The 27,815-nt window shown below is 44.6% G+C and overlaps 1 protein-coding gene across 1 annotated transcript; it reads right to left on the bottom strand.

The window, feature by feature from the left end:
- Positions 1–30: 30 nt before the first annotated feature.
- On the bottom strand, positions 31–26,377 carry palm1b (paralemmin 1b). The gene is made up of 6 exons (XM_037072573.1): positions 25,686–26,377; positions 10,431–10,473; positions 9,586–9,666; positions 5,252–5,367; positions 4,216–4,286; positions 31–3,964 (listed from the first exon to the last, which is right to left on the bottom strand). Exons 2-6 carry the CDS (start codon positions 10,470–10,472, stop codon positions 3,585–3,587), a joined length of 690 nt encoding a protein of 229 aa, XP_036928468.1. The 5' UTR covers position 10,473; positions 25,686–26,377; the 3' UTR covers positions 31–3,584.
- Between the last annotated feature and the right edge of the window lie 1,438 nt (positions 26,378–27,815).

Raw genomic sequence — 27,815 nt, 5'->3', positions numbered from 1 at the left:
ATTGGGTTAATTATATACACACTTATGTGATTTGCAGTAAACAAACAGTAGTTTTATTCAAGATTAAACATTTAGACGACCACAGAATAGATGAACAGGCATTGGTCTAACACAAGGTTGCTTTTTCTGCTGCTGTCCCAGAGACCCACTATCAAGCGAAACTTTAGCTCAACAAATTTACATGTCTTTTTCTATGTACACAGATGTATGTATGCCTATAGATTATGCACACATATATACATGTGTAGATGCTGTACATAAATACATAGACTGTCAGTTAGTCTCCTGCATAAAGTTTGCACCCTGGCAAAATGTTCACTTAGGGTGTAGTTTTCTTGTACATTTAGAGATTTTTCCAAGACACCAACAGTAGTCTGCATATTCTCTGTTGTCCCAGCTGCATTTGTTCGTCATGAAAAATGAGTGTAATATTTGATCATAGACATGTTAGTGACCCTCCGGACTAGAAGGCAGTGTTCCTAGTGGGTCATTGTGACCAGGAGCAGTAAGTAAGAAACCCCGGTCTAAAAATGGCAGCAGACAGACAAGTCCAACCAACTGAACCTGACAAAGGCACCGACAATACACAGATGTAGTCATCTTTTGTTTTTTTAAAAATACACACATCAAATACAATATACCGCCTTGCAAATAGGCCATAGGAAAGAAAAAAACAAAAAACATGAGAGTCAATTCCAGAAACAAGGATGCAGGCAGTACAATTACAGTTGAACTGTTTGTATGGCGAGCATAGACTATATTTCATCTGCCCACGCCTGTCGACCTCCCTTTGGAATGTTAGAAGGGATCATTTCTCTGGTGGTAAATGTAGGCAGGACTCGAGAGAGAATGCATCTGGCACTGAAGGTTGCAAAAAAAGACTCTCTTATTCGACAAGTGTATGCAGGAGGCAGTAGATTCCCACAATCCCTCTCACCGGCAATTTGAGTAAGACGGCGGGGAACGAGATGGAGAACAAAAAAGAAATAGTTGGTGGATGGAGAGTGTTGGATGAGACTCAGGGTTAGCACCAACTTTAGAGGTTTTTTTGAACTGCGTGTCTCCGAGCATAGAAAGGTGGGGCTGTGTGCGTTTTGAGGATGAAACGGTGGAGAAGACGAGATAATGGTGACGGTGAGTGTGTGAATGAGAGACATGGATGAACCTGGGGGGGGAGAGCGGAACAAGTGGTGGCATGGAATCACTCACCCAGCTGTCCAATGGCCTCTACTGTATTCCCTTTAAAGGATAAGTTCACTCAAATTAAAACTCATTATTCTCGCCGTCTTGCTGATGGAATGTCGGGGTGAAGTTTCGTAGTCCAAAAAACATTTCTGGAGCTCGACAGCAAAACAGATTTCTCCTAAACAACTGAAGTACATGGGGACTTGATTTATAACGTCACAAAAACAACCAAAAGAATCGGTGCAATCTAAGTCTTGGAAAGCCCCCAAAATCCCAAATTGAATTCAAGAGGTGTGTTTGTACTCTTCAGTACAGATGAGCTTGTGCACCCGCTTCAGACAGGGTGCTAACTCTTTTAGCTTAGTGGCTACAGTGAAAGTTTTGGCTTAAGCGTTAAAATAACTTATTTCCAAATCAATTTGGGATGCTGTGGCTTCCCCAGACTTGATTTAGCTGTATGGAGCAATTCCATTTTATTTGGTTGTTTTTTTTTTGTTTTTTTTTACATTTTAAAACAACTCTTTATATACTTCAGTTGTTTAGGAGAATGGTGCCCTAGCTCCAGAAATGTTTTGTGGACTACGGAAATTTACCACCGGCATGAGTAGATGATAACTGAATTTTCATGTTTTGGGTGAACTTATCCTGTAAGAGCTTTGAATCGCCATAGCGTACATGCACAATTTGTCTGGCTAGCAGCGTGCACAGCTTAAAATGGTTAGACTGTTTTCTTCTTATAGAATATAGCCTATACAGTGACTAAAAAGCTTGGGTATCCAGGCAATACCAAATTCTGCATATTGTGTTCTAAGGCTAAAGAGATTTAAGGTCTTTAGACTACTCAAAAGTCCCCCCTTTTCTGTAAATCTAGTTAAAAACTATTGGGCCCAGGTCTACGGACAAAAAGGTCAGGGGTTAAACTGGGAGCGAGCAGGACAGAAACCAGCAGCCGACCAACACACAGTGAAATTACAGTATCATCAGATTTTATTTGGTTCATAAAGAGACAAAGAAAGCTTCATTTTTTTTTTTTTATTATTTTCTTTTTACGGTGGGCTGAGCGAGCCGGCCTCTTCTCATTACGCCGCAGAAACGAATCCCAATTTAACCCCTGGGTTTTACATTCATGTGAGCGTGATAGCGTTTTAATAAAGACCGAACAAGTGACAAGACAGTCAAAAACAGTTGCAAGGCTTCATGCAGTGCTACCTCATACAGATTTACATTGACTCTACTGTTGAGAGAACAGAATTATTCAAGCATTTTCTAATAGTTGCGCAATGTTTTTCGTCGTGACTCTATAGATCGTGGAAGTGAGTGCGTCCATCTTATTTCAAAACTAAAAAGAAAGCTGTGATCTCCATGTACGTGTGTCACATATACTATCTATGAGGAGCTAACGTGGTTTTGCGGCGTGACTCTAATTAGCCTCTTTGTCATCGTGCTGCATATTTTAAACTTAATTTCTAACACTGCCAGTTATATGAGCCGTCACCGATAGAAAGGCTCCTTATGACTAAAGATATGAGCGTGTGTGAGTCTAAGAAAAAGCACAGACACTTGTTATGATTGTAACGCAAAATCTGGTAGTGCTTACAAGCTTTTACATGCAGTTAATGGTTGGAGATGATATAGAGAAACCAGAAAACAATAAATACATTGTATAAAACATAATTTCATATCAATATATTAAAATACTATTTAAAATAATATCTTAGACAATATTGCAATATGAAATTGACCGATAAATAGTTGGTAGGCCTACACAGAGAAATATATATATATATATTTAAGTGTCTGTGTCCTTCATAGTTTTGCTGTTTTTGACTTAAATGATTTAAAGTTTTTCCAGATTTTTCCCCCCAGGTGGGTAGCAGTACAATCCAGCGAGCTAATACATTTTTCTTGTTTTTTTTCTTTTCTCCCCAACAATAATAACGATGAACTTACAGTACACAGTCCCATAATAAAGATATACATACTGAATACAATATAAATGTCAAGACAGAAAAATAGAAAAATATCAATAGAAATCAAAAGTCAAATACATATCAGAGAAAGTATACGGAGTAAAGTGTACTTATGAGTCTGTGGTTCTTGTTGTTGTAGCTGGAGCGTGTTTTGGCTCTCATTGTTGGTATATTGGCTGTGGAACTGTACTTTGATTTTTTGTTTTTTTTCCAGTCCTGACACACATTCGCACACACACACAGGCACACACACACACTCGCACACACACACACACACACACATAGACATGAAGTTACACACATCTGCATATACAGACACATGCAATGGCACACATGCCATGCCTGCACAGGATCAGGTGTGCACTCACCCACACACTCATACACACACACACATGCACACACACACACACACACACACACACACACAGCTCACATGACCGTGCAGCATTTGCAGGTCTGTTTCTTCTCCTTCTCCTTCTCCCCTTCCTCTCCACCTCCGTTGGCCTTCTCTTTCTCCGCCATGCTCCCGTTGGGTGGAGCCTGCTCCGCTGTGGCCGCCTCTCCTCCCGCCTTCCCCTCCCCGTCCTCGATGACGACGAACTCGGCCTTCACGTTGCCATCCACCCCTTCCATCCCCAGGGCCGTGCGGCTCTCCTGCTCCTCCTCCACGGTCTTGTAGCCCATGAACACCAGGGTAACGGGGTTGTCCGCGCTGGCCTGGTCGGGGCTGGGACCCAGCAGCTTGGCTTCAATCCCTGTCACCTCTCTCTTGGGGGTCTGACCGGAGGACTGCACTACTCCATTCTCACCTATAGGGAGCACCAGAGCGTCATTGAGAGGGTTAGGAGGGTGCCAAAAGGAGAGCGGGTGATCAGGGTTAGTGAGAGGGACAAAGACAAGAAAGGAAATATTGTTTTAATGACCTCCGGTGGAGAGGAACAATTTAATAGAGCAAATGAGGGAGCCATTATTAGCTCGCTCGCTCTTCGTGACACAGGTGCTCAGGCTGCGTTGTCATGGTTTCTATGTGATCATACGTTGCCATGGGTACTGAACTTACCTCCATTTTCTTTGGCCACACCCTTTTTGGCTGGAGCGTCTGTCTCCAGCTCCTCTATCTCTTGCTCCAGCCTGTCTCAGAAACACACACACGGAAACATTCATTCAAATTAAGCTGTAATTCCTTTACACCATCGAGATTGTAATAAAAACCCCAGATGCTTCATTTTTATCAAGGTCAAACGTCAAATAATCACAATATTTTGAAAGTTTCGACGTCCAATTCAATTTCGGGATTACATCACGGTAATGTACTGCATAACTTTCATGTGACATCTGAAGCGTCTTTATCACTGTTCACCGACACGTCTAACTAAAGTACCGACTGAATGGATCTGCTGGAGTATGTGTCCTCTGTGTGGTCAGAGGTTTGAATTGAGTGTTTACTTTTAACCTTTGTGAATTTATTGGTTCAAGGTATTTACAGAGAACAGCTTTTGCACACCTTGACACTGACAGGTGCGTAGGAGAAGGCTTGAAGGCCGACAAAATCAGGAAAAACACTCCCGCACACACTGTCCACTTCACTTGCAATAAGTGAAGTGGACAGTGTGCGGGAGTCTTTTTACTGGTTTCAGGTACTTAAAAGAATATTTTTCAGTCACAATATGGTTAGGGTTTTGACAACAAAACTACTTGGGTTGGGTTTTAGGGAAAGATCGTGGTTTGGATCAGAATATTAAGTCCAACTTTTGGTTTCACACGGGACACGAACAGCGATGATCACAAAGAAAAAGCATCTCTGTTTGAAGTAACAAGTGAGGAGACATCCGATGTGAGCGGGTGAAGACACGTATCCAGCACACAACACTTTGTAGGACACAGGACATAAGGCATCACCCCGGATGAAATACCACGTTTTCAGTCCCGCTCACTGACCGCGGTTTCAAAACATACACATCTGTCTACGATAAAATAAACATGCGGCTTGTCGCAGACCACAGGAACTAATGTATGCAAACCACAACATATTTGACCTGTGCACAACTAAAATAATGGACTTTCATGCTGACATGCAGGGGTTTTCAGACGCTGACCTGAGGATGACCTGCTCCAGGAGTTTGGTCTTGATCTCATCCTCCTGCAGACGCTTCTGAGTCTCCTCCTCCGCCGGAGCGCCGTCTAACAACCAGCGCTCCCTCAGTGCCTTCGACTGACGGAACAAACACAGACATGAGAATTATGAGAATGAACAGAAGAATTCTTAAAAAACACATTTAATGAAATCGCCCTGTGGGTTTTTGTTATATGAGTGTGTATGTTGTTGGCTTTAATGAAAAGAGCCTAAGCAGGTGGAGGACTTTGGATCAATAACCTTTCATCAGGAGCAGTTGATTAATTCATTAGCAGTAATTCAATCTCCCCAAAATGCCACCCCATTTCTCACTCAGACATAGGGGCGATTTCTTTCAGAGGAGATTAGTGGCACTTTCGCTGAGAACGACAGGCCCTTTAGCTGACTGACAAAAAAAAAAAAGGAAAAAAAAGTCCAGCACTGAGCGTGTCCGGCACGTCCCTGCAGACTGCCGCCTCTCACCAACTCTGTCACATATTTTCAGCTGCTGCCAACTTGTTGTTGCCAAGTGGACTATGGCGCCGAGCCAGAGCATCAAGGCCTCTGGCGCTGAATGGGAAAAATCTAAACTAAGATGTAATTATCCTATTATGCGCAGTTAAGCATGGGATTGGAAATCTAGATAAAGTCAATGAGAGATTAAAAACAAATATAGTTTTAATCTGAAACCGCATCAAACACTTCCTGGAGGTTGATTATGAAATGAAGATGTACTCACAGACAAGTTGAGAGCACTCTGTGACTAAATTTGTTAACTGTTAGTCTGATTATAATTACACCAGATAAGGCTGATTCCAGGACAAAATAATGAAATACTCCCATGTGAATAGAAACAAGCAACATGGGAGAACAAATGCATTGTTCTGAGGTGGAGTTTTCACTTTATTACCCACTTTTTCACTATTTCATTCCATGTTTATTTCCCTCCATCAATTTGCAAACAGCCCCGTGTTCTTATCTCGACTCCCCATCCACATTCCCTCCCGCTGATAAGCTAATATCAAAGCGAATACTTGGCATGCTTTGAGGTAAATATAACAGTGTGTCCTGCTCGCAGCTGTTAGACCACGCAGTGAAAGACAACCGCGCGTAGCCGTATGGAAAAAAAGTGCGAGAAAAAAAAGGCTTTTCACGAGTTCGGCGGAGAAAAAAAATCTGGACCTGTGCTTGATGTGAATTCCTCTCCAGTGATGCAACGAGAATTTCAACAGCAAAACTCCCCGTTTTTTTTTTGCTCCTCGTACCCGACCACCGCCCCTTCCTGTCTCTGGCCTGCATCTCTATCCATCGTAAAGTTCATGAACTTTTTTTTTTTGGTTTAAGTCACACTGAATATTGCAGTAAATGTCAGGATTTATTTCCCTCAATTTCAAATCTGTGTTTATCTATTTTTGTCTGTTCGAGGGGCCTGTCGCTCTGCTTCAGCTCTTACTTTCCCCCCAACATTGAGTAACTCTGCTCCAGACGCCCAGCTGCACGGAGCTGCTTAAAAGCACGCGCACACACACACACACACAGTGTAATTTAACACTGTTCATACCCCGGCCCTGCACAGTCTCATGGGCACTGAATCTAACTCTGCTTCCCTCTTTCTCTCTCTCTCCATGTCTGTCTCTACTACTCTCGATCTTTTGCTCACTCTCTGGCCACACCCTACTACCCTAACGCCTGACATCACTTAGTGTACTCACTCATGCGTACACACAAGCGCGCACACACACGCACACACACACACACTGGTCCGCACGAGCAGTCATAAAGCTGGTGTGCTAAAGTTACGTCTCTCTCCATTGTTCTTTGGAGTAAAAAAGCTGCTAACGTAGCAGACAAAGGGCGGAATTGTGATGCGCACACACACACACACACACACACACACACATACATCCAAATGCACCGAGCAGCTGTTTGGGAAAAGCGCTCCGCTTCGAAACTCATTCGGCTATTTATCTCTATAAAATTGACATCTAAAACTTTTTTAAAATTTTTTTTATCATTCTTCTGTCTTGGGTTGAAAGAACAGTTGGATATTTAGAGATAAACACTTTGATTTCTTGTTTTTGTGTGTGCATGAAACAAACAAGGTGCAAAATAAGCTTTAGAAGTGCTGGTGGTCAGATTTTGCGAGCCGCCTCTCCCTTGTTTTTTCTGCTATTTGCTGAAACACGTATTACCTGTGACAGACATGCACTCATCAGCAGAAGCACAGGTTTTGGCCGGACGGTCCCCAGGACTAGAGGAAGAGGGCTGGGATAAGGGCCATGCTAATCCATCTTGATTTAAGGCTGCGTCTGGCTAATGTCTGGTACCGGGGAAACGAAATGCACGAAATGGGGCACGAGCCGGCCAAACAAATGGGAAAAAGTTGTGTGCCAACGTCTTTACAGAGACGTGTCGCCACCACAAGATGTGCAGTCGAAGGGTCGACCGTGTTCTTAGGCAACAGAGCACAAAGCGAGGAGAGGTGGACTCTGTGTTTACGCCAGTGATGTTTGGTGCTCAAATGCAGTCAAAGCCAATGAGCAGTGTTTACCAGAAGTCAGACATTTAATTTGAAGATGGAACCATAATATCATCATATCTTGATATATCTATATGCTGTACATGTAAATAAATGGATATGTGTTTGTGTAGCATTAAGCGAGCGAGCAGTAAGGAACTAAGCATGTTTTCTTAAAAGAAATGTGGGACCATGTGGCAGGATAAGGTTGTATCATAATCAATAACTTTTCATAAGCTCACCTTATGTGTTTTACATACTGTGTCACATGTCGACATTCACAGGTTTTCATTGAAGGGTGGAATCATCTCTGCTATAACTCGCTAATTGAAAACAGAACTCCTGCGAAAGAGTTCTGTAACAACACTGTATTACGTCACTGAACAATTTTGTCTGCGCTGTAATAGTGAGACTGTGTGTGTATGTGTGACCCTGCATTAGTGCGATTTAATGGTGGGGCAGGTACACGCTTATAAAAAGTGTGGCGTGTAAACGGAGACATTTATTGGGTTTTCCACATGAACGCCGCCTCTGGAAAAGCCATACTTGCTGTGGTTCGCACAAAGAGCCTTCTAATGCTCCTCTACAGCATGGTTACACTTCCCCTCAGCGTGTCCGTGTGTGTGTGTGTCAGTGTGTGATACGAAAGTGGGGTGCGGTGGGTGTAAGAGCCGTTTCCTGTTGGTGGGAGTGGGACAAAAATCTGTTTCCTCTGCCAAAGCCCCTCGCATTGTCTGAGGCTTCTGTGTTCTTTTATGAAGCGACGCACACACAAAAACGAACACACACACACACACTTACAAAGGTTTGCTCTGAAAATAGAAAAAAAGTGGGAGCACGCAAGGCCAACAGCACAGGTCACAGACACTTTGGCCCACAAACGCACACAGACACACAGACACACACACACACATACGCACGTCTGTACACCGCAACCTTTCTCTCGTATCTGTGACCTGCTGGATTGTCCCAGGCTGAAATAGCTTTGATAGTGCTGACACATGCGCTGACAAAAGCCTTGGCTCTGATATAACGAGTGTGTGTCCACATGCACGCAGCTTTGGATGCGTGTGTTTTTTAGGGAGTGTGTGTGTGTGCGTGTGTGTGTATAAACAGCATGTGGAGGAGCGGCCGGTGTTATCTGGTGTCCATTCTGAACATTCCGTGACAGCAGTAGTTAGGGAGTACCTAACAATGTGGGGCTGATACATTTGAATAGGAGTCGAGTCTCACGTGAAGTTTATTTACCGAAAATCACAGAACCGAGTGGAGGGGAGGGGGAGGGTCACGTTCCACCCAGAAAGACTTCTACTATCAGTGTGAGGGGCTCCAGAACAGTTCAAACAAAGTGTTCTCCAAAGATAGCAAACACAGCTGTAGGTGCAAATATACCCACCCTAATTTGATATTCTTTCCACACTGTATGGTCAAATATGCGAATCAAAATGAGGTGACGATGATCAACAGTGTATATATATAAAGACAGTAGAAATGTGTGTCATGGCCACAAAGATATTTTAAATCAGCCTTGGCATTGTTTTTCGCAGTAAAGAGACAAAGGGACAAAGGGGGGGGGGGGGATTGTTTGTCCTTTAACCAAACAGGATGGACAGCCTTGCTTAGCAACAGATGACGAGTATGGATGAGGAGATTTATTGTCATTTTTTTCACTACTTTGATGATTCATTCCCACAAGGGCAGTACAAACAGGGCACGAGCTAAATGATTATGCCTACAGAGTGTGTGTATGAGTGTGTGTGTTTGTGTGTGTGTGTGTGTGTGTGGGTGTGTGTGTGTACCTTGAGATGCTGGAGTTGCCGTCGGTCATCATCCAGCTGCCTCCTCTTGTTTTCAATCTCTGTCTGCCTCTTCCTCTTCTCCTGTTACAACAGCGTCCACACATTACGATTAATAGCGATACTGAGAGCATCATGAATGAGGTGTTTTTATAGAACACTTCACTGTTCTTAACGGTCCCCTGGTGCCCCGAGCTCCCACTCTGGACCGCTAACCAAGCTGAAGTGCGGCTACAGAGTAAATTCTTTCATGCTGCACCTTCAAAACACTTACCCTCATCCAACATCAAGTGCCTTTAAAGGACATTTCTGATAAGACACTAACAGATGTTGTACATTTCACCGTCTTTAACGTAAATCTGGAATTGCTGTGTGAGTTTTGTTGAGTTATTGTGTTGTGAAACTACTCACGGCAAACAGTTTTGAGTTAAAGTAGCTGCGGCTTCTACCGCTAAAGGGACAAAATGTAGCTTCCCGGAGAAAGGTAACTGATTGCTGAGTTCCGTCCACGTTTTGATGTGTGAGCAAATATTTAATGATATAATGTCCATACAGTGCAGAGGCGTGGACAGTGTGCATCTTGAGAGACAAGGGAAAAGCAAACGGAAGTGAGACGCCGAGAGAGATAGACGGAGGATGGCAGTGGGCTGTAGCTACTGCATTAGCGTTCAATGTCCTCTAATGGGTGAAGGAGATGGGATCTAAAAGGTTGGGTCATTAAGAAGGGCAGTCAGATCCCGACAAGCAGCAATGATTTGTTCTCTCTCCGGCCATCAGCGTGCCCTGATGTGCACTCTGCATGCGAATGTGTGTGAGTGTGTGTGTGAGTGTGTTCAGAGAGAACTTACAGCGATGGCCTGGAGTCTCTCCTCTTGTGACACCTCAGCCATCCTGAAGAAAAAGAAAGAGACAGACAGAAAGACGGCGTCAGAACCACACAGGACCACCAACCTGAGAGATCACCCGCTGTGACAAACAGCTCTCCTCGGCTGTTGCATTCGCTCCCCAGCCATTTACCTTCCAACGGCTTCCCTGAGACTGAGGTTAACCGTCTGTCTGTTTGCACTAAATCAGTGTCTCTTTCCTGTCAGGGAGAGTCAGCGAGCGCATGCTAATGCGCTAGCCGGGCGCTGCAGGAGATTCCTGCCCTAATGGGTTCCAGATCTGAGCTCCAGGATGGACGGAGGGAGAGCTGAGGCAGGAGTGGAAGGGCCGCAACTGTTGCTCCACTGAGAAGCTGTCACAGCAACGTGCTCCCTCAAAAATCACATATCTCACATCGAATCATTTCTTTTACCACGTGTAGTTAATGGCTGACATTGCTTCCAAGTAGAACAGTGTTCCTGACCTCTGACATCAGCCAAGGATTGGCATATCATCCGGAATGACATTCCTGGAGGAACCAGTTTCCACTACACCTCCCTTTTGGAGGGGGAGAGTTACTGGAGAGCACCCAAAGCCATGATCTAACTCAACTAATGCTGTGTGAAATACACATATAATATAATATAGTATTATGATGTAAGTGTTGTGCCTCTCTGCACAAGCATCTTCTTTTTTAAAACTAAATTCAGTGACATTTTTTTTGCTGCACTCGAGCTCTGGAAACATCCCTCCAGCAGTCAGACAAAAGGAAACGTTCTGAGATTTCTTGTTCAACGCTTATCATAGTTTTCTAATATTTCAGAGACAAAATGGTTCAGTGATTACTTGAGAATCTCTGAGTCTCTCCTGAAAGTAAGAGCGACTGGCGGCAAAATGAATTTGAACATTTGTTACAATGTAAGTACACAACTCAACAACGCGCACAACAAAGATCTACTTGTCTGCAGACCTTTAAATCAGAACAATCAATTTACAGAAAAAGAAGAGAACCGCTCTGTCTCTGACTTTGACTTGTGCACCAGGTTTGTGTTTTTTTCTGGAGGCGTTCCACAACATCTCAGCAGCAGCGTGCCTTTTTTTTCCAGCCCCGGACTGAAAGTGCATCACAACACATGGGATTCTCGTTTCTCTGCGCCGGTTCCAAAACCAAACTCTTACAAAAGAGCTACGGCGACAACAACAGCTCCGCACAGCTCCCCACACACCCTTCTCCAGTGCCAGTTCAAAAATGCGTTAAAACTGCTTGATTGTGTCACTCCTCCTCCCACTGGGTGGCGAGCACGCCCGCTGTTGCTGCCTAACATTTGCTTGCATCATTTCCCAACTGGGTACTCACAAAGCTCGGATTGTGAGCGTATCAATAGAGCGAATCCCTCCTATCCTTATCTCGCTGTAGGCTCTCGTATGATTGCTACACTTTAATTTACCCCACAGAGGCATGCGACGTGACAACGCAGGGCGCCTCTTGAAATATAAAGACGCATACATTCCCTGACATACTTGTTAGCGCGCTGTCCAACCACAGAGGCTGCACAGGACCGATAAAAAAAAAACCTCAGGGGGTGTATTATGGAAGGGTTAGATTGGGGTTATTCTGTAAAATGCAGGATTTATGTACATATCTCCATCACACACAAACACACACACACATTCAAACAGCCCACACTGCTTACTGCTCTCCCACCAAGCCGCATCATCACATGGACACCCTTTGGAGAAAAAAAAGTTAAAAAACCACAATCATCTGATCAACCCCCGAAGTACAGCGCACACACGCTGTACTGTCTAGACACATTCTTTCTAATTTTCGCCTTTCCCACTCATCCAGCACAAACAGGAAGGAGGCAAAAAAACAACAAAACACATCTGGAGACGCAACAAGTAAAATCAGGCTGAATGAGAGACGCCGACCACGTCAAATTCATTAATGGACAATAAAATGAGGCTCCAGGTTCAAAGGTACGGAACTTATTTAGAACTGAATCTCCTTCCCTTCCCAGCCCTCAGGTAAGAGAGGAGGGCAGGGCATCTGGACTCATCTGGATCAGTTCACCGGTGGTATGAAAGGAGGCCTGGAAGCCACGGCTGACCATCCTGACCTGGGAAGAAAAAGACGAGGTGGAACACACCCACAGCGGCGCGAGAAGAAGAAGAAAGAGATTCCCCTGTCGCCACAAACAGTCACACTCAGAACAATCTGAGTCTTTTTCTCCGCATTTAAGGAGAGTTAACCCTAATACACGTTATTCCTTGACAGGCAGACACTGCACAGAGACTAGAGTCACATGATTTAAGGTTAATTGATGTTAAATAAAGTTAATTAACGTTGGATTCATCAAATGTGAATAACTTCGCCACCCCTGAATACACCAGCACACGATGTGAATCACAGGAAACAGTATATTGTTTCTAGCTACTAATTTGTCTGTGTAATTATGCCAAAAAGATTTAAAGTCTTATTAAAGACTTAGACTTAGACTTATTTCCTTAATTTTCTTGATCATTACTGCTTAAATCAACCTCAACCTCAAGCTCTTATTGGAGATCTTTGCTTCAGTAAATAGCCTAAAATCATCCAAAAAAAAAAAGTTTAAGATCGCATCCTGACAACTGGCCGAGCTCCTTCTAGTTTAGAGATTTGGTTGCAAATTCAGCAAAAAGCAAAGTTAGGTGACCTCAAGCTGACGTTCCCACCGGACCAACTGGGGGCTAAGTGTTCAGACTCCTTTAAAGCTTGTCCCAGCACTCACACCTGAGTGTCAGTGTTCATCCTGCAGCTGTGATGAATTTTTAAGATGCATTGGAACAAAAATGTGTCCACCTTGTTGGAACACTGAGAGCCCGCGTCCTGCTGCCTCGCTCATAAATTATGAACAAAACGGGGAAGGAGACGAGAGCAGACACAAAGACAGGCTCTCTTTTGCGGCATGGTCAGAAGAGTAATTACATTTATTGCCCGAGAAAAAGGAAGACATCCAGGGACGACCGGCAGCTGCTCACAGAAACATATCGAGACAAATAAATACCGGCGTAATAGATCAACATTATCAGACAGGCGGGACCCAGAGAGGAAGAGGTCCTCGTCATCATACCAACAACAAACTGAGACGAGGGATGTTTTCGTCGATATTTCAAAAGCAGGTGCAGAAGAAAGTCGAGGAAACGGACTAATGACCGGCCCTTATTCCCCGCTGAGTGCGCTGCTGCTGTGGCCTTTCCAGGAACACATTAGCTGCCTGCGTAGAGCACCAGCTAATAGCATTGTGCTCATGGTCCTCTGGCACCAGCAGTCTTAACACACTCTCTATCAGGCCCTGAAAGTGATTACCTTAATGCCTGCGGAGCTAAATGAATAATAATCCCGCTGAGCATCTTTGTTGATTGATATCATGTTGGTCTAAAGCCCAGTCAGGATTTAAAGACTCTCCTCTTCAAGGTGATGGGAAGTGGTTTTGGCAGGCTGCTTCAAACCAAATTTAGATTTATACGCTACTGTGCTACTACTACATTGTAGTCCTCACTGTACAAAATCATCCTGCAGTAAAAAAAAAAAACAACACTTTCGAAACTTTTAATGCCTGTAAAAATGACAAAGTCCGTTCAGGCCAATTGCCCTAATATGTTCTGAAAAGTCTGAGAACCGTTGGATGAATTATTAACGGCACACAGTCTGGGAGTGAAAAGGTCAGCGAGTATGTGCCGTACTGACCCGCGCATCAGCCCACTCGCACTGTGGCGTCAGGACATCCACGGGCCATCCATCTATGTGTCTGTCTGTCTGTTGGCAGGAGTGGCAGATTACACCACTTTCCATCACCGCTAATCTGGGATTATCTTAAACAAACACTGAAAAACCACCTGGAGCTGGACACACACACAGCGTACTGGACTCATCCCGCCTCCCACGCTCACACAGATTGTTTTTAAAGCTTTTTTTTTTTTTTTTTTACAGCATCTGCGCTTCATTATATAGTACACACTTCAAATGCACAATGCCTGAACGGATCTAACACCTTCAGCATTGCAACCATATGGGATGCCCGTCAGGTTGATGGAGAAGAATTCAGGGGTCCTCCCCACCGTAGGTGCAGCACTCAAGTCGTTCTGGGCACAATTTAAGCTGCATGGATGTGAAATCACTCTGGAGAGAATCAAAACTAACTATATGACTCTTCCTCGATCTCATCTTGCGATTGTAGTTGGTTCCCAGTGGACTTCATTAACAAGTTTCATCTTAAAGCGTCTTGAGTGTTGTTTATTTACTATCTGCGCGAGCTTTAGGGGCAATAATGAGCAGGCCAAGAGTGATTAAGTCTTTCATAAACCACGAGGAAAGTGCTGGAATGATTAAATCAAACAGAGGTTTTGTGATATTCTATGTTTTTCTTTTTCATTACATGTTTGCCTGACTTTACTATCAGGTGGTGGAGGAATTACATCTTATTTTCCCGTGCCGATGACTTCCACTGTGGTCTAAAATCTATCAGGACGAGCCACATTATCATACCGCACGACGTGTTCCTTCATTACGACGAACACAGGCGCTGTAGTTTGACTTGAGCCGATTCTTTAAACAGCATCCCGCTGCCCTAAAAACTCACCAAATTCCGCAGCTGAAAATAGTAACTGTTAAATACACCACTCGAGTTTGAGTAACGTTTGCACGAACACTAGCTGAGCTTGAGCCACTGGTGTTGTATTTTTAAGAAATATAATAAAAAATTGGTGAATATAGTACATTATTGGCCCTCGTATATGAACTGTTGGCTTGCTCACCATCTTATTTACCAGTCTTACAGTCGGGGTAACAGGAATGCTATTGAGCCAAATGAGCAAATGCAAGACATTAAGTGACTCATTCAGATTTTTCTACTATTCACACTGAAATGAAATGCCTTGAAAATAGCCTCTGCGGGTTCCAGTTATATGGTGCTGGATTTTGTGAGAGAGAAAATGCGCAGGTGTTAATTCACAGCAGCAAGAACCTTTTAACTGATAAAGTGCAGCTATAATGATTGTCCAAGCACACACACACACACACACACACACACACACACACACACACACACACACACAGGCTCACACACACACACAACTAAACGTGGAAATTAAATGAAACTGAGAGGCAGAAAATAGAGGTTAGGGACAAATCAAATGACTAATTGCTACTATTATTTACTCACTTAGAATCTGGAAAGATGCAACCAAAGATGCAAGGGATTTTTCTGGCTACACATACATTCGCGCGCAATAAAAAAAATCAACACTGCCTGGCACAAAACTGTTTTCCTCGCCAGAAAAGAACGATGACTGTGAGAATGACTCTCTCCAGCTTAATGACCCAGAACCTGCATTAGAGAGCTGAGAGAGAGCGAGTCTGCGAGAGGAAGCTAATCTCAAATCCCCTTCACACTCGCTGTGTTGGAGTGGCACTTCTTTCTCCTTCTCTCTAACTCCTCACTTCCACGGCTTCCTTCCTTCGGGGGCCAAAAGAGCACAGGGACAACAATGCCCCTCCCCTGTCTTTCTGACACACACACACGCACACACTTGTCCCAGGGCATGCACTCACGCACGCCGCGACTCCTCCACCGCCGCGCACGCGTATCTGGATCCTTCTATCCGAGGCGCAACACGAGATCCTGCCAAACGTAAACAGTCCGGTGCCAATAAAAACCGGAGGAAGTCCGCTGAGGTCACATGTTAGTATTCCAGGGGTCAGAGGGTTAAAGCTCCATTCCCCCCCACCAGAGGACGGCCATAAATAACAGCTCTGTCAGTACAGAAGAGAGTGAAATACTGTGCAACATCCACGCTGAGAGGACAAACGACGAGCCACACACACAGGCCGAGACACGTGCTGCGGAGGACGAGGAGGTCAGAGAGGAGTGAGAGTCAGTCAGAGCTGTCATTCTGAATATTTTCAACTTACATAATATTGTGGGCTTTACAAGAGACAAAACAAAGAAACAGAGGCCAAAACATCGTGATACGGACGTGTGTGAGCATTAGTCAGGCCTCAAACATCCCTGACCCTCGACTACCCGCAGCACACCTACTGTAAACACCTTCAAACCCTCCCAGTGTGCACACAGCCTTTGGCGTGATAGTTGAACTAAGCTCAGATAACCCCGGTGACATCACTGTTATAACAGTTACAAGTCGTACTGCGCGGAACCCTTTGGACGCCACTAAACTGTATATTTCATCAAAAAGATCTGGTTTAGCTTTTGGACAGGGACTGTCTGCATCGGCCGTTTTTTGTGTAACGTCGTGACAGCTGAGAGCAACTGGCCCCGGTGCGCGTAGGTGTGACGGAGGGCCGTCGTGCAAGCAGCAGCGAAGAGGCGTGTGTTTTTCAGAACACGGTGGCGCTGCTGGAGATGATGTAAATTGTAAAGAAGATGTGAATTCCCTCGTTTGTGCAGCTAAAGTTGACGAATGTGTAGTTGTGTGACGGATGAAAAAAACGACTTCTTCACCTCTCCACACCTGAGCAAACGCTGCCTCAAGCTGGTGTGATTGTTGGAGTTTTGAGATTTGGGAAAGTCACACAAAGGACTGAACGCACCCGCCCCGACTCTGATGTCGGTAAGGTGTGTGGATGAAGGTAGAGGATTGTTAAAGATCTATGTAATAATGATTATTTAGCCCAAATGCTAGCAAAACAAAGGTTGCATGTTTCAGTACAGCAGGAGTTATCTTTGGTCTAATGCATTCATAATTGCATTTTATAATCAACAACCTTTTTGGATAAAGCTATCTTATATAAAGCTGACTTTCATTTTCATAGAAATGATCTCAGCTCGTGTTTAAAGCCTCCATGCTGATGATGATGTGCGCTCCTTCGTGACTGGTGGAGGCTGTCGGGCCTCAGTTCTGCCGATTGTAGATAGTTTGCGAAAACTCCTCGGCGATTATTCAGTCGAGCTCTTGAGAACAGGGTTACAAGACACCGCTCAACACTTGACAGGCAGTTTACAGTTCTCACATACCTCCCAGAAACCCCTTTTTCTTGTCCTGCCTCTAAAACACTGAGTTGAGATGATACGCTACCCTGCGTCTCCTCCTCCACTCCGCCTCATGTTTGCCTTCCTTCACTTGACCACACTCGACCGCCGTTACTTCCGCAACAATTAACCTTTATACTGCGAATCTGTAGAGTGGTGCTCTCGACTTGTTAATTTCTCATACAGTATATCCAAAGGGAACAACTGCTGAGTCTACAGCTCCTGTGACGCTTTTATCGATTCCCGTGTTTTGATCACAGCCACTGCACGGAGGTCAGAACGCGGCTCCGGCTTGTAGACGGGAGAAAAACACTCACACAGACAGCAACTACCGGTGTCAAAGGATAGGTCTAGAGGTTCGGTTGCACTGCTCAGAGAATCTAATTTTGGGCAACAAGGTGGAGCAGCGAAGGAACATGGCCGATAGTGATATAAAGGCCTCTTAGCTCCACACCTGGCGAGCCATCTGTTCTGATGTGGAATCAGCGTGTTTCTTAAGAAGGGAGGGAGCAAAGTTACAAAGACAGCATGGATGGATGCAGAAGGTTGTGAGCATCTGGCCACGAGAGGAGAGGAGATAAAAGATTTAGTTGTGTGTGGCAACAACATCACACGCTGCTAAATGTTAAATGAATGAATGGGTGCATTTATCCAGTGCTATTATCCAAAGCGATTCCAATTTGCCTTCACCAGCTGACACGCAAACACATCGATGAGCACTTCGCGATGTGGATACCGGGAGCAGCAGCGGATTGAACCGCAACCCTATGATCGATGGACAACCTGAGCAACGGTCTCCAATGCTAGTTTCGTAACGCTACAAAGAGCACACTCGAAAGCGAGCAGAGAAAGAAACTCAGGGCTCTGAAAGAGTATTACACACAGGTCCATGACCACAACAGAGAACTGCAATGGAGTGGGACGCATGCGTGGGCTGTACTATGATGTAGAGCTTCGAATACTTGTCAGTGACTCAATTGACAGGATTGCAAACTGTTATGATGAGGGATTAATCGTTTCTAATTATTTTTTTCCCATGCAACAGTGCCAAATATTAACTGGTTCCAGCACGAAAGAAAACAAGTTGCCAGCTATTGTGATAATTAATAATCCCAGTCGTTTTTTTTTTTTTTTCAAGCCAAGTTGTCACATGTTTGCTGATTCCAACATCTCAAACGCAAGATTTTCTTTCTTTTTTCCCTCTTTGTTGTTACGAAGAGTCATTAGGTTTTGGACGTCACTTTGGGCAGGTAATCATCAATAATGAAAATAATCAGCATTCCTCTTGAAGCCTCTAGATTTTTATCAGGACCTGCATCAAATGCATTATTTCCTGAGAATCTAACAGACATGCCCTTGCAATGTTAAAGTAAGTGAGAATACAATTCCTGGATCTGTCTGTTTATCTGGATCCACACCAAAAGTTAAAGGAGTATAAATCTGGGCTGAGATCCATCTTCTATCAAAGTTTCGTGGGAATTTGTTAAGTAGTTTTTGTGTAATCCTGCTGACAAACCAACCAAACAACCAACCGGACATCGCTTTGGGTCGTGGATGGTCAGTTGGACAAAAGATGCAAGATGAAGACTTCACTTTCGGCTCTGGGGAACTGTGGTGAGCATATTATATAATTATTATCATACTTATTTTGACATTTTGTAGACTGCACAATGAAAATGATCTGCAGATTAATCAATAATGAAAATAATTGCTGGATGTGGCCCTTCTGACCCTGACCCCTGGGAATCTGGATACTCTCTCCCTGCTACTGTTGCCACAGAATTGCTAACACGAGCAACTGGCTCTTTACAAAGTGTCCTTTGTCTGGCGTGTTCTCATGTGTCTGGGTTTAAATGTACATATAGGCTCCCCATAGCAACAAAAAGTCCTGAAATGTGAACGCAGTGTCCTAAACCATGAATAGCACATTAGGAATTTATCACTTGATTGTTGCTTAATTACAAAAATGCTGCACAAAATGATACAAATGCCCGCTTGTGTCTCCCACTGCTGGCTTAAACATATTCCAAGAAGTATATAGGTCGGCGGCTCTCATGATTATTGACTTATTCCTCCGTCTGCATGTCTTTGTGAAAACAATACAGCAGCATTAGCATCAACATGGCCTGCTGACAGCGCCGCTTTTACGTTTACAGCCGGTCAATTCCTATAGTGGACCGTCTCCTATGTCCTGGTGTGCTCTCCGGTCAATCAGCAAAACGCTACGCATCCGGACATAGGAAGCCTCACGGACTTGCATTACTGCGAGCAGCCTCTCAACGTTAACACAGGAACCATTAGGCCAAATAGGTGCCTTCCCTTATGGCAACATCCCAATCCCCACTTAAGGCCCTCGAGAGGCTCAGGAACTGTTTATGCTAAGTATGTTTGTCCAATATCACACTCTCCGATCCCTTAAAAAAAAAAAAATGCTTAATCTCCAAGCGGGACAAGACCTCGTATTCATTCTCCCCCCCGCTGTCCCCAAATGTGGTGTGTGTTGGGTTCAGGTTATCTACAGTGCACAAAGAGATGGATGATTCCCCTCCTGCCGCTTATCAATAGTGCTTTTGATACGATCTTTCGCAACAACAACACTGCTGATCGTCATATGAGCGCGTGGGCGTGGGGCGCGCGCTTTTGGAAGGGGTATGCATGAAGACACACACATACTGCCGAGCACATTTCCCTCCAGAGATTAAAATGACTTAGAGGGCTAAAAATGACAGTTTATCAGAAGAGAGACTATCTGCTGGGAAGAGAGAGTAAGAAAAAAACAAATCCTACTCTCGTCTTATCTGTCATGACAAAGCAGAGCAGGAGGTGGGGGGGGGGGGGGGGGTTGTAATGAGAGATAGTCTGAAAAAAGAAAAGTGACTATCCAGGAGGAAAAGAGGAGGCTGAGATTAATAGAAAGAAAAGAAAAAAAAAAGCAGACAGAGACGGAAAAGGGCAAGGTGGAGTGAATCACATCGTCAAAATAATATCTCACATCTCTTCAATCTGCCCAGATGTTACTCCTTATCGCTCTGTATGTATGCTGAGCGAGCGTTCACTCCCACTTCCTCTTTTTACCCTACACTACCATCTTTCAGAACAAAACGGGCGACTTTGAGGGCCTCTGTAATGCGTGACATTCATTTATCTCGACGAGCATGCCGACGTGATTTTATAACCACCGCATAGATGGCCTCTTAATGACAGCAGGGTCAGTGAGTGTAATTAGTAATATCCATCACTCTGGGGCTACTCGCTCAGGGCAGGATATGAACCCGTGAGAGGCCTGTTATTCTCTGGTAATGATGTTGTACCAGCCACTTCTGCCACTGAAAACTCCGGCAAACTGCGATCACAATCACAACAGCGGTGCCGTGTTGAAAATAAAATATTTGCCTTCCTGTAGAAGTCACCTTTTGACCCCTCAGCATTATCATCAAACCCGCATTAGCAGGTTTTCTTCTGTCTTTCTTTTTCTGACTCGAGGGGCAATGGAAGCGAGCCTTAAATAAAATCCTGAGATAAGAACACCTCTAAAGTGGATAAGATAAACGTGTCAGTAGCTTAGGTTTACCTCCAGCAGAAACAGGGCACCTTCAGCATTAATATGGAGATGATGAAAGAAAGTTAGATACCATTTGAGCTCTGTTTTGGTCTCCACCAACTCTGAAATAGGGTTGAAAAGGTAGTGCGATTATCACGGTTTAACAGTATCACAGCTATTATGATGTCCTGACCCGAACATTGTCACTCCCTGCACATCAAATTCAGAAGATCAGCGGCCTTATGATTCCAAGTGTGACGCTTAGACACCTTCCAGGAATATCCTGCCGTCGTTCCTGGGAGTGGTATGAGAGCAAGATCCAGGGGCTTGACGGGTTGGTAGGGCGGTTCATATGCAGGATTTTCCCCCAGGGAACCGAGGTTGGAGATGTAAGCTTATGTTATGTAAGCTGAGTTATGTAAATTACGTAACAAAAGTGATGCGTTTGATTGTTAGAACTCCAGTGTGGTTTTGTAATTGCTGTTTGGTACTGTGGTTTTTTTTTTTACAGTGTGTTGTTGTATGCATGGCTGTCTGGTGTGTGCACTGTCCGTCTGACGGGTGCGGTACTGTGAAAGCTAATTTTCCCCTTGGGATAATGAAGTTATTTTATAGGTGCCTATTTTATCTTATCTTTTATTCATGCGTTTACAAACGTCCAAAAGTCATTAAAATGTCTTACTAAGTAAAACATGTGTCAGCAAGCTTTATTTTGAAAGTCTAACTGGACCGTGGAGCAGTAAGTGTGGTGAGTGTGATGTTTTTGAGAAGGGACCAAAGTGTTTCAACCATTTAAAGCACATTATTACTGGATATTTGAAAGAAGACCTTGTTAGGACGATCTCCAGCTGTGTTTGTGATGACCAAAACAGGTATTTTGAGCCAGAACATGACCTTTTCCTAAACCTAACCAATTGGTTTGCGTGTTTGAACCTAACCAGACCATAAAAGCAGCTTTCCCACAACAACAACAACAACAACGACGACAACAACAACAACAACAACAACAACAAAATAATATTGAACCTTAGGACACATAAAGTTGCAACACAAGAAATATGAAGTTTAGACATATCCTTGGTTTGTCCATTACCATTATCATTTGGTGATGGGCCGATAGCATTCAGCTGCCTTCTGTGTTGATGAGGAAGGTGGAACTGACCCAAAATAACCAAAACGAATAGGCTAAAAGAAGCTAAAATTGTCTGAAGCGCTGAGGGGAACTGTTAGAGCAGGATGCTAATTCTTTGTGGGTTTGTCACTACTAGCAACACCTTCCTCATATGAGTAGCAATGCAATCATATGCTAATATAAGAGTAGTGAGTATAGCTGCTTTCATTTTTTGCATTACTATCAGCAACAGCACTGATGTCTCTTGGATGTCTCCCGTGCCTAATTTAAAATGTGTTTATCAGGGCAGTTAGTGACTTTGCTATTTTCGGTCTTTCACTTCAAGGAGGTGCTCAGTATCATCAGTTCTGCTCACCCGGGGTAACTGTTGGGGCAATCGTAGATTCAGAGCTCACTAAAGGGCACTTTGGCTGTAGTTAGTTGATGTTAAGGAGCATCTCTCGTTCACATTTTGCCTCATTTTTCATTGACAACCCAAGATTAGGATGAATGACCTTCCTGTTACCAGCCCCATTTCCCCCTGTCTAAATTGGTGAAAGCAGATCCATCCCAGTGACCAGGCTGCCAGACCACGAGACAGCCATCAACACACACACACACACACACACACAAACACACACCATCCATCTTTTTTTTTTTTTCGCCTCGCATGCATACATGCATACAAGGCTGCACATGTGCAAACACACAGGGACACATAGCCGCACCAACACACACACACACACACACACACACACACAGAAATGTGGCTGTCCAGAGTCATAATGCCACATGATGATTGGGTGGAAAAGACAAGTGCTGTCAGCTCTACTGCGAGTCGCTGACACAACACAGAGCAGTCGACCGGATATAGACCCTCAGCTAACACGCTGCCAGGCTGGGGCCTAACGTGGACTTAACATGTCTCGCTCATACAATAAAATGACAGAACAGACAACAAACAGCGTTCAGAGATGTGCTGATAGCGTAATTCATCCGGCCTTTTTGTATTTGTACCGGTTCAACCCTGCAATCTTCTCAAAGAGTCAGTCTTTTAGTGTTATTACTGCCCATATTCTCACAATTAAGATGATTAATTTGATGATTTGCTTTAATTATTGACTCAGAGATCTGATTTTGTGTTAGTGAGTTTTTGGCAACCAACAATCGACACTACACCAAGTTGTACAACAAAGACTCATGAACGCAATCTAACAAAGTAGAAGTTGTGATTCATAAGAAACAAGAGAACTGTGATTCTGAACAGTCATCTTCCTGTTTAACTGAATACTGTCGATCATAAATATTGATATCAGAAAATGGCAATGAAGAGCCAAAATCTCACTAGTGCTGGAAAGATTTAAAGGATAAGTTCACCCAAAAATGAATATGAAGTCATTATCTGGACACGATGTTCAGTGAGAGTCGGGTGAATTTCTGGAGCTTCACAGCAAAACAGCGCTGTAGCATTCTCCTAAACAACTGAAGCTGATGGGGACTTGAGATACAGCTAGTCCGACCTAAACCAAGACTCCAGAAAACCAGAACTGCTTTGCACTGATTTGAAAAGACATTCCTGAATCCTCTATATAGCTGCTAAGATAAGCTCTGAAGTGGGTGCACGAGCTTGACCGCATGCCAAGAACGTCCTTTTCAAATACATTTGGGGTCTAGGGTTTCTGGAGTCTTGGATTACTCAAGAAAAGCTGTATGGAGACATTTTACGAGTTTTATCATTTTCTTTCTTTTTAGAGCAACAACTCGTAACTTCCTGTAGAAACATCGTTGATTGTTGATTCTCATCCCTGGGTCAGACTGGGTCCGACCCGAGCTGTCAACACAAGGCGTCCGTATGTGACAATTTGAGGTTGACACTCAACGATCAACTATGTTTCTCCAGGAAGTTACATTTGTTTGCTTCAACACTGTTTTACTTTGAAGCTACAGAAATGTTTTGTGCACTACGGATCTTCATTCGACCTTTTCATTGAGCACTGTTGAACTGTTCCTTTAAGCTTCACACCAAAAAATGCATCATTCGTTGCTCAAAGGCCCTGGAATTAAGTCACTTTTGCCTTTTATCTTGAAATCAACACTCATATTCACACCTGGTCTGCCACCTTTTGAGGAACCTATCCTGGAGGGAAGGCCTGCACTTATTTTCCCAGCATTTCCCAGGAATCAAACAGGTGTCACTGCTCCGAACAAGAAAAACAAAAAGAGTTGACGACCTCACGTCCGTACTTCGAGGACTCTCATGAATCCTCTTCTCAGAAATCCGATTGGGCGTGTTCTGTTTACAGACCCAGGCATCATCGCAAACTTCTTGTCAACAAAAGATGTTGCTCACAACAGTCACGTCCAAGAAAGCTGGGGGGAGGAGGGGGGACAACAATGACCGCGAGACCAAACAAAAACACTCTTTGTCTGGTTGTGCCTGAACCTGCTGTGTTCAAACACAATCGGACAAAAAAGAGGCAAAATCAGGAGTCGGTCCAGTTGATGTTGTTATGTTTGGTGACAGGAAAGGACAGCGCCCGCACGCACACACACACACACACACACACACACACACACACACACAGGGGCCTACGTGATATTGTGACACAGGAGCCAGACATGGCAACCTGAGCTGAATCTGAGCTCCAACCTCAAGGCAGCTTGGTGATGCACCGGTCTCATTCTCTGCTATCCTAAACCCAAAGTGCCTGGTCCACTGCACAGTGTGAATTCCAGACAGGAGTATGTAATGGCCAAGGGTTTTTTTTCTTTTCTTTTCTTTTTTTTTTCAGCTCATGCGCGCCATGTTGGAGCAGCAGACTGCTCACATCACAACACACCATAGAATGCCCTGTTACTCTCCTCTCTCCTCTCCCGCACAGCCTGTAACCAGTCAGCATCCCTCACCCATGCGGTGACGGCCACGCACGGGCTGGCGCCACTTGGAAATCCACCGTCGAGGCGCAATAACAAAAAAATAAATATATAAATAAAAGAGACATCATGAAAAAAAAAAATTAGACTCAACACGGATCGATGTTACATGATGATGGATCAGAGCGTAAACATGTCGTCCTGTTACACCTGTCGGGGGGCATCACGGCTCGAGAGTGCAGTACAGTGAAACAGGCCTCTGGGCTTTTAGTACAGAGGGATGTTGACATGACATAATAAGAACGCAAGCCGAATCGAACCAGCGCGGGGCTTTAACGTGAGGTGTTATTGAAGGGATTTGCATGTGCGCGCCTTGAAGGGATGCTGCGCCTCGGTATGTTTGGATCCTCACATCAACGCAACCGCCGTGTTTACAGGAAGACATCTCACCAGCGCAGCCGATATTTCTTTTATGTCCCCTTGTCTCCATCCCTCTGTCATCCCCTCCAAAGGATGCTGCCCGGGGGGCTCGGGAGCTTAAATATTGCGCCGCTGCACAGCCCCAACCGCTGGACAGATCGCCAAAAAGCAGGTCAGGGGAAAAACCGCGGACGCGAGCCCCGCAGCACAAACTGTGCGGGGTTTGTAAAGAAAAAATAAATAAAAATAAATCACGACTTACTCAGTTGCAGATCCCTGTCGCTTCCCGCCACAGACAGACGTCTTCCGAACAGGGTGTCTCCTTGTTTATCTCTGAGCGTCAAATTCGGGATACTCTAACGCCTCCCTTCCTCTCCTCCTTCTCCTCCTCCTCCACCACCTCCTCCTCCTCCTCCTCCTTTGGCTGGCACCCCTCCTGTTACTGCCGAGGTGATGCCGTGGGCAGCCCGAGCGCGCAGCCTGACAATATTAATAATAATAATACTGAGAGAGCGATGTTTTTATTTTCCCCTCCCGAGCGACAAGGACGCACGACGCACTTGGCTCTGCCCACCGCCCCCCCCACCCCTCGGTTGGAGATCTCCTGGGCGCCGGGGCGTCGTCTGAAGCAGGTTGTAGTCTAGTTAGTGTGTGTGAGAGAGAGACTGGTATGTGGAGGGGAGTGGGAGAGGAGAACGAGAGAGAGAGAGGGGAAAAGGATACGCCTCCCCCTGCCTTGTGGAGATAAAGGGGGCCCTGGCTGCCGCGCGTTGACGGAGATATGAGTCCTCCTCTCCAAACGGGGGCCCTGCTGGCTCTCCTCCAGCCTTATCATATGACGTCCAAGGACCCAGGCTGTCTGCCACAGGGATGCAGAGAGGAGCGGCGTACGCGCAGCCTCGAAATTGGGATCAAATGGAGAGGAGAATAGGAGCCATTATTATTCCAGCTTCTCCCGTCCGACTTCTCCATCTAGTGGCGGGAAAGGCTCAACGTCGAGACTTTCCTCACGAGTCAGTCTGTTACATAAATAACCCCCGGCTCTGGGGAAAGAGCTTAAACCGGAGCTGCGATTCTGAGCCGGAAGCTTTAACGCGTATTATTTATTTATTTATTTTATAAATACGTTTGAAAAGGAGATACACTGACTGAAGCCCACTGATGCGTGTTTTTTTTTTTTTTTTTAAATTATTATTATTTTGGTTGCACGCTAGAGTCGACTATTATTATCTGACCCAAATTATTCTCTCACATCTGCATCCTCGGGGGGTCGATAATATGTTGCACCTGCAGCCTGAGTCCAGCAGATGGCGCGCACGCTCCAAATATGTCGTCAGTCCAGGTTTGCTGGCTGGGAATCTTGTGCATGTGTCAGCTCACCTGTGATGGTCAGACGAGGAAATCGATTTTATTTTCTTACGTGTACAAAAATTAAATTAGAGCCATGCCTGTTAACCTCACCTGCTCGATACAAAGAGACGTACAGAGGCACACACAATCATCCACGTCTAGTTGATGATATGCTTAATTCAGGGGACTACACTAACATGAAGTGACAAATGTTTGTTAAGCATTTTATTTTTTAGGCTTCCTGTCACAGAATGAAAACAGGGGACACTGGGGAAGGATGCGACACTGTTTGTCTCCTATAACTCTGAATTCTTGCGCTAGAGCTCTCAAACATTTCCAAAAACTTCCATCGTATCATCTTGCCCCCCCCCTGCTGCCAGGGTCGAAGCTGTGAGAAGTGATGAGAGACCACACCACAGAATATGGATCCGGCCATCTGTCTCAGTAACCAGTCGGGACGTGCTCTCGCTTGCAGTGTTGAAGCCTGCATGCTGTAGGAGCCCACACAGGGCGGCAGTCTTGATCCTTTGTTCTCTCAGGGTTTTGTGATCTCTTACGTCATCTGCTCGGTGTCACGTTGGTTCGAATCAAGATAAAGAATTGGTCCAAAAAGTGACTTTAGTGCTTTTACCGTAAAATCTACATGATATTTTACATGCCGGGGAGGAAGTGGTCATACATGACATTAATCACATGACTCGCAGGTCATTGGCGCTCTAACAACCATCCCTGGTCTCCCCTACATGTCTGTTAACCTCACTGTGTGAATAAGTTGAACCCATCCAAGTGTCCCTGGTGGATTATATACTTCATTAAGGCCATTTTTTTTATAATGCAGCCCTCTGTCATAAAAATGAAATCTGTATAACACGTGGTGGATGAAGTCTCCTGCACCCTCATCCCTGTGACTCAGTGATGACTTAAGCTCCTGTGAAATCCGAGCTAATACGCTTGATTAGGAGTGCGTAAGTGTGGCGTGATCAGATGTGTGTCATCGCACTCTCAGATTTAGCGACATTCGATCCTGCCCAGTTCTGATCGG

Source organism: Acanthopagrus latus, chromosome 16 (genome assembly GCF_904848185.1).
Source record: "Acanthopagrus latus isolate v.2019 chromosome 16, fAcaLat1.1, whole genome shotgun sequence".
In the NCBI taxonomy this organism is placed as follows: domain Eukaryota; kingdom Metazoa; phylum Chordata; class Actinopteri; order Spariformes; family Sparidae; genus Acanthopagrus; species Acanthopagrus latus.
This window is presented reverse-complemented; position numbering and strand designations above follow the sequence as displayed.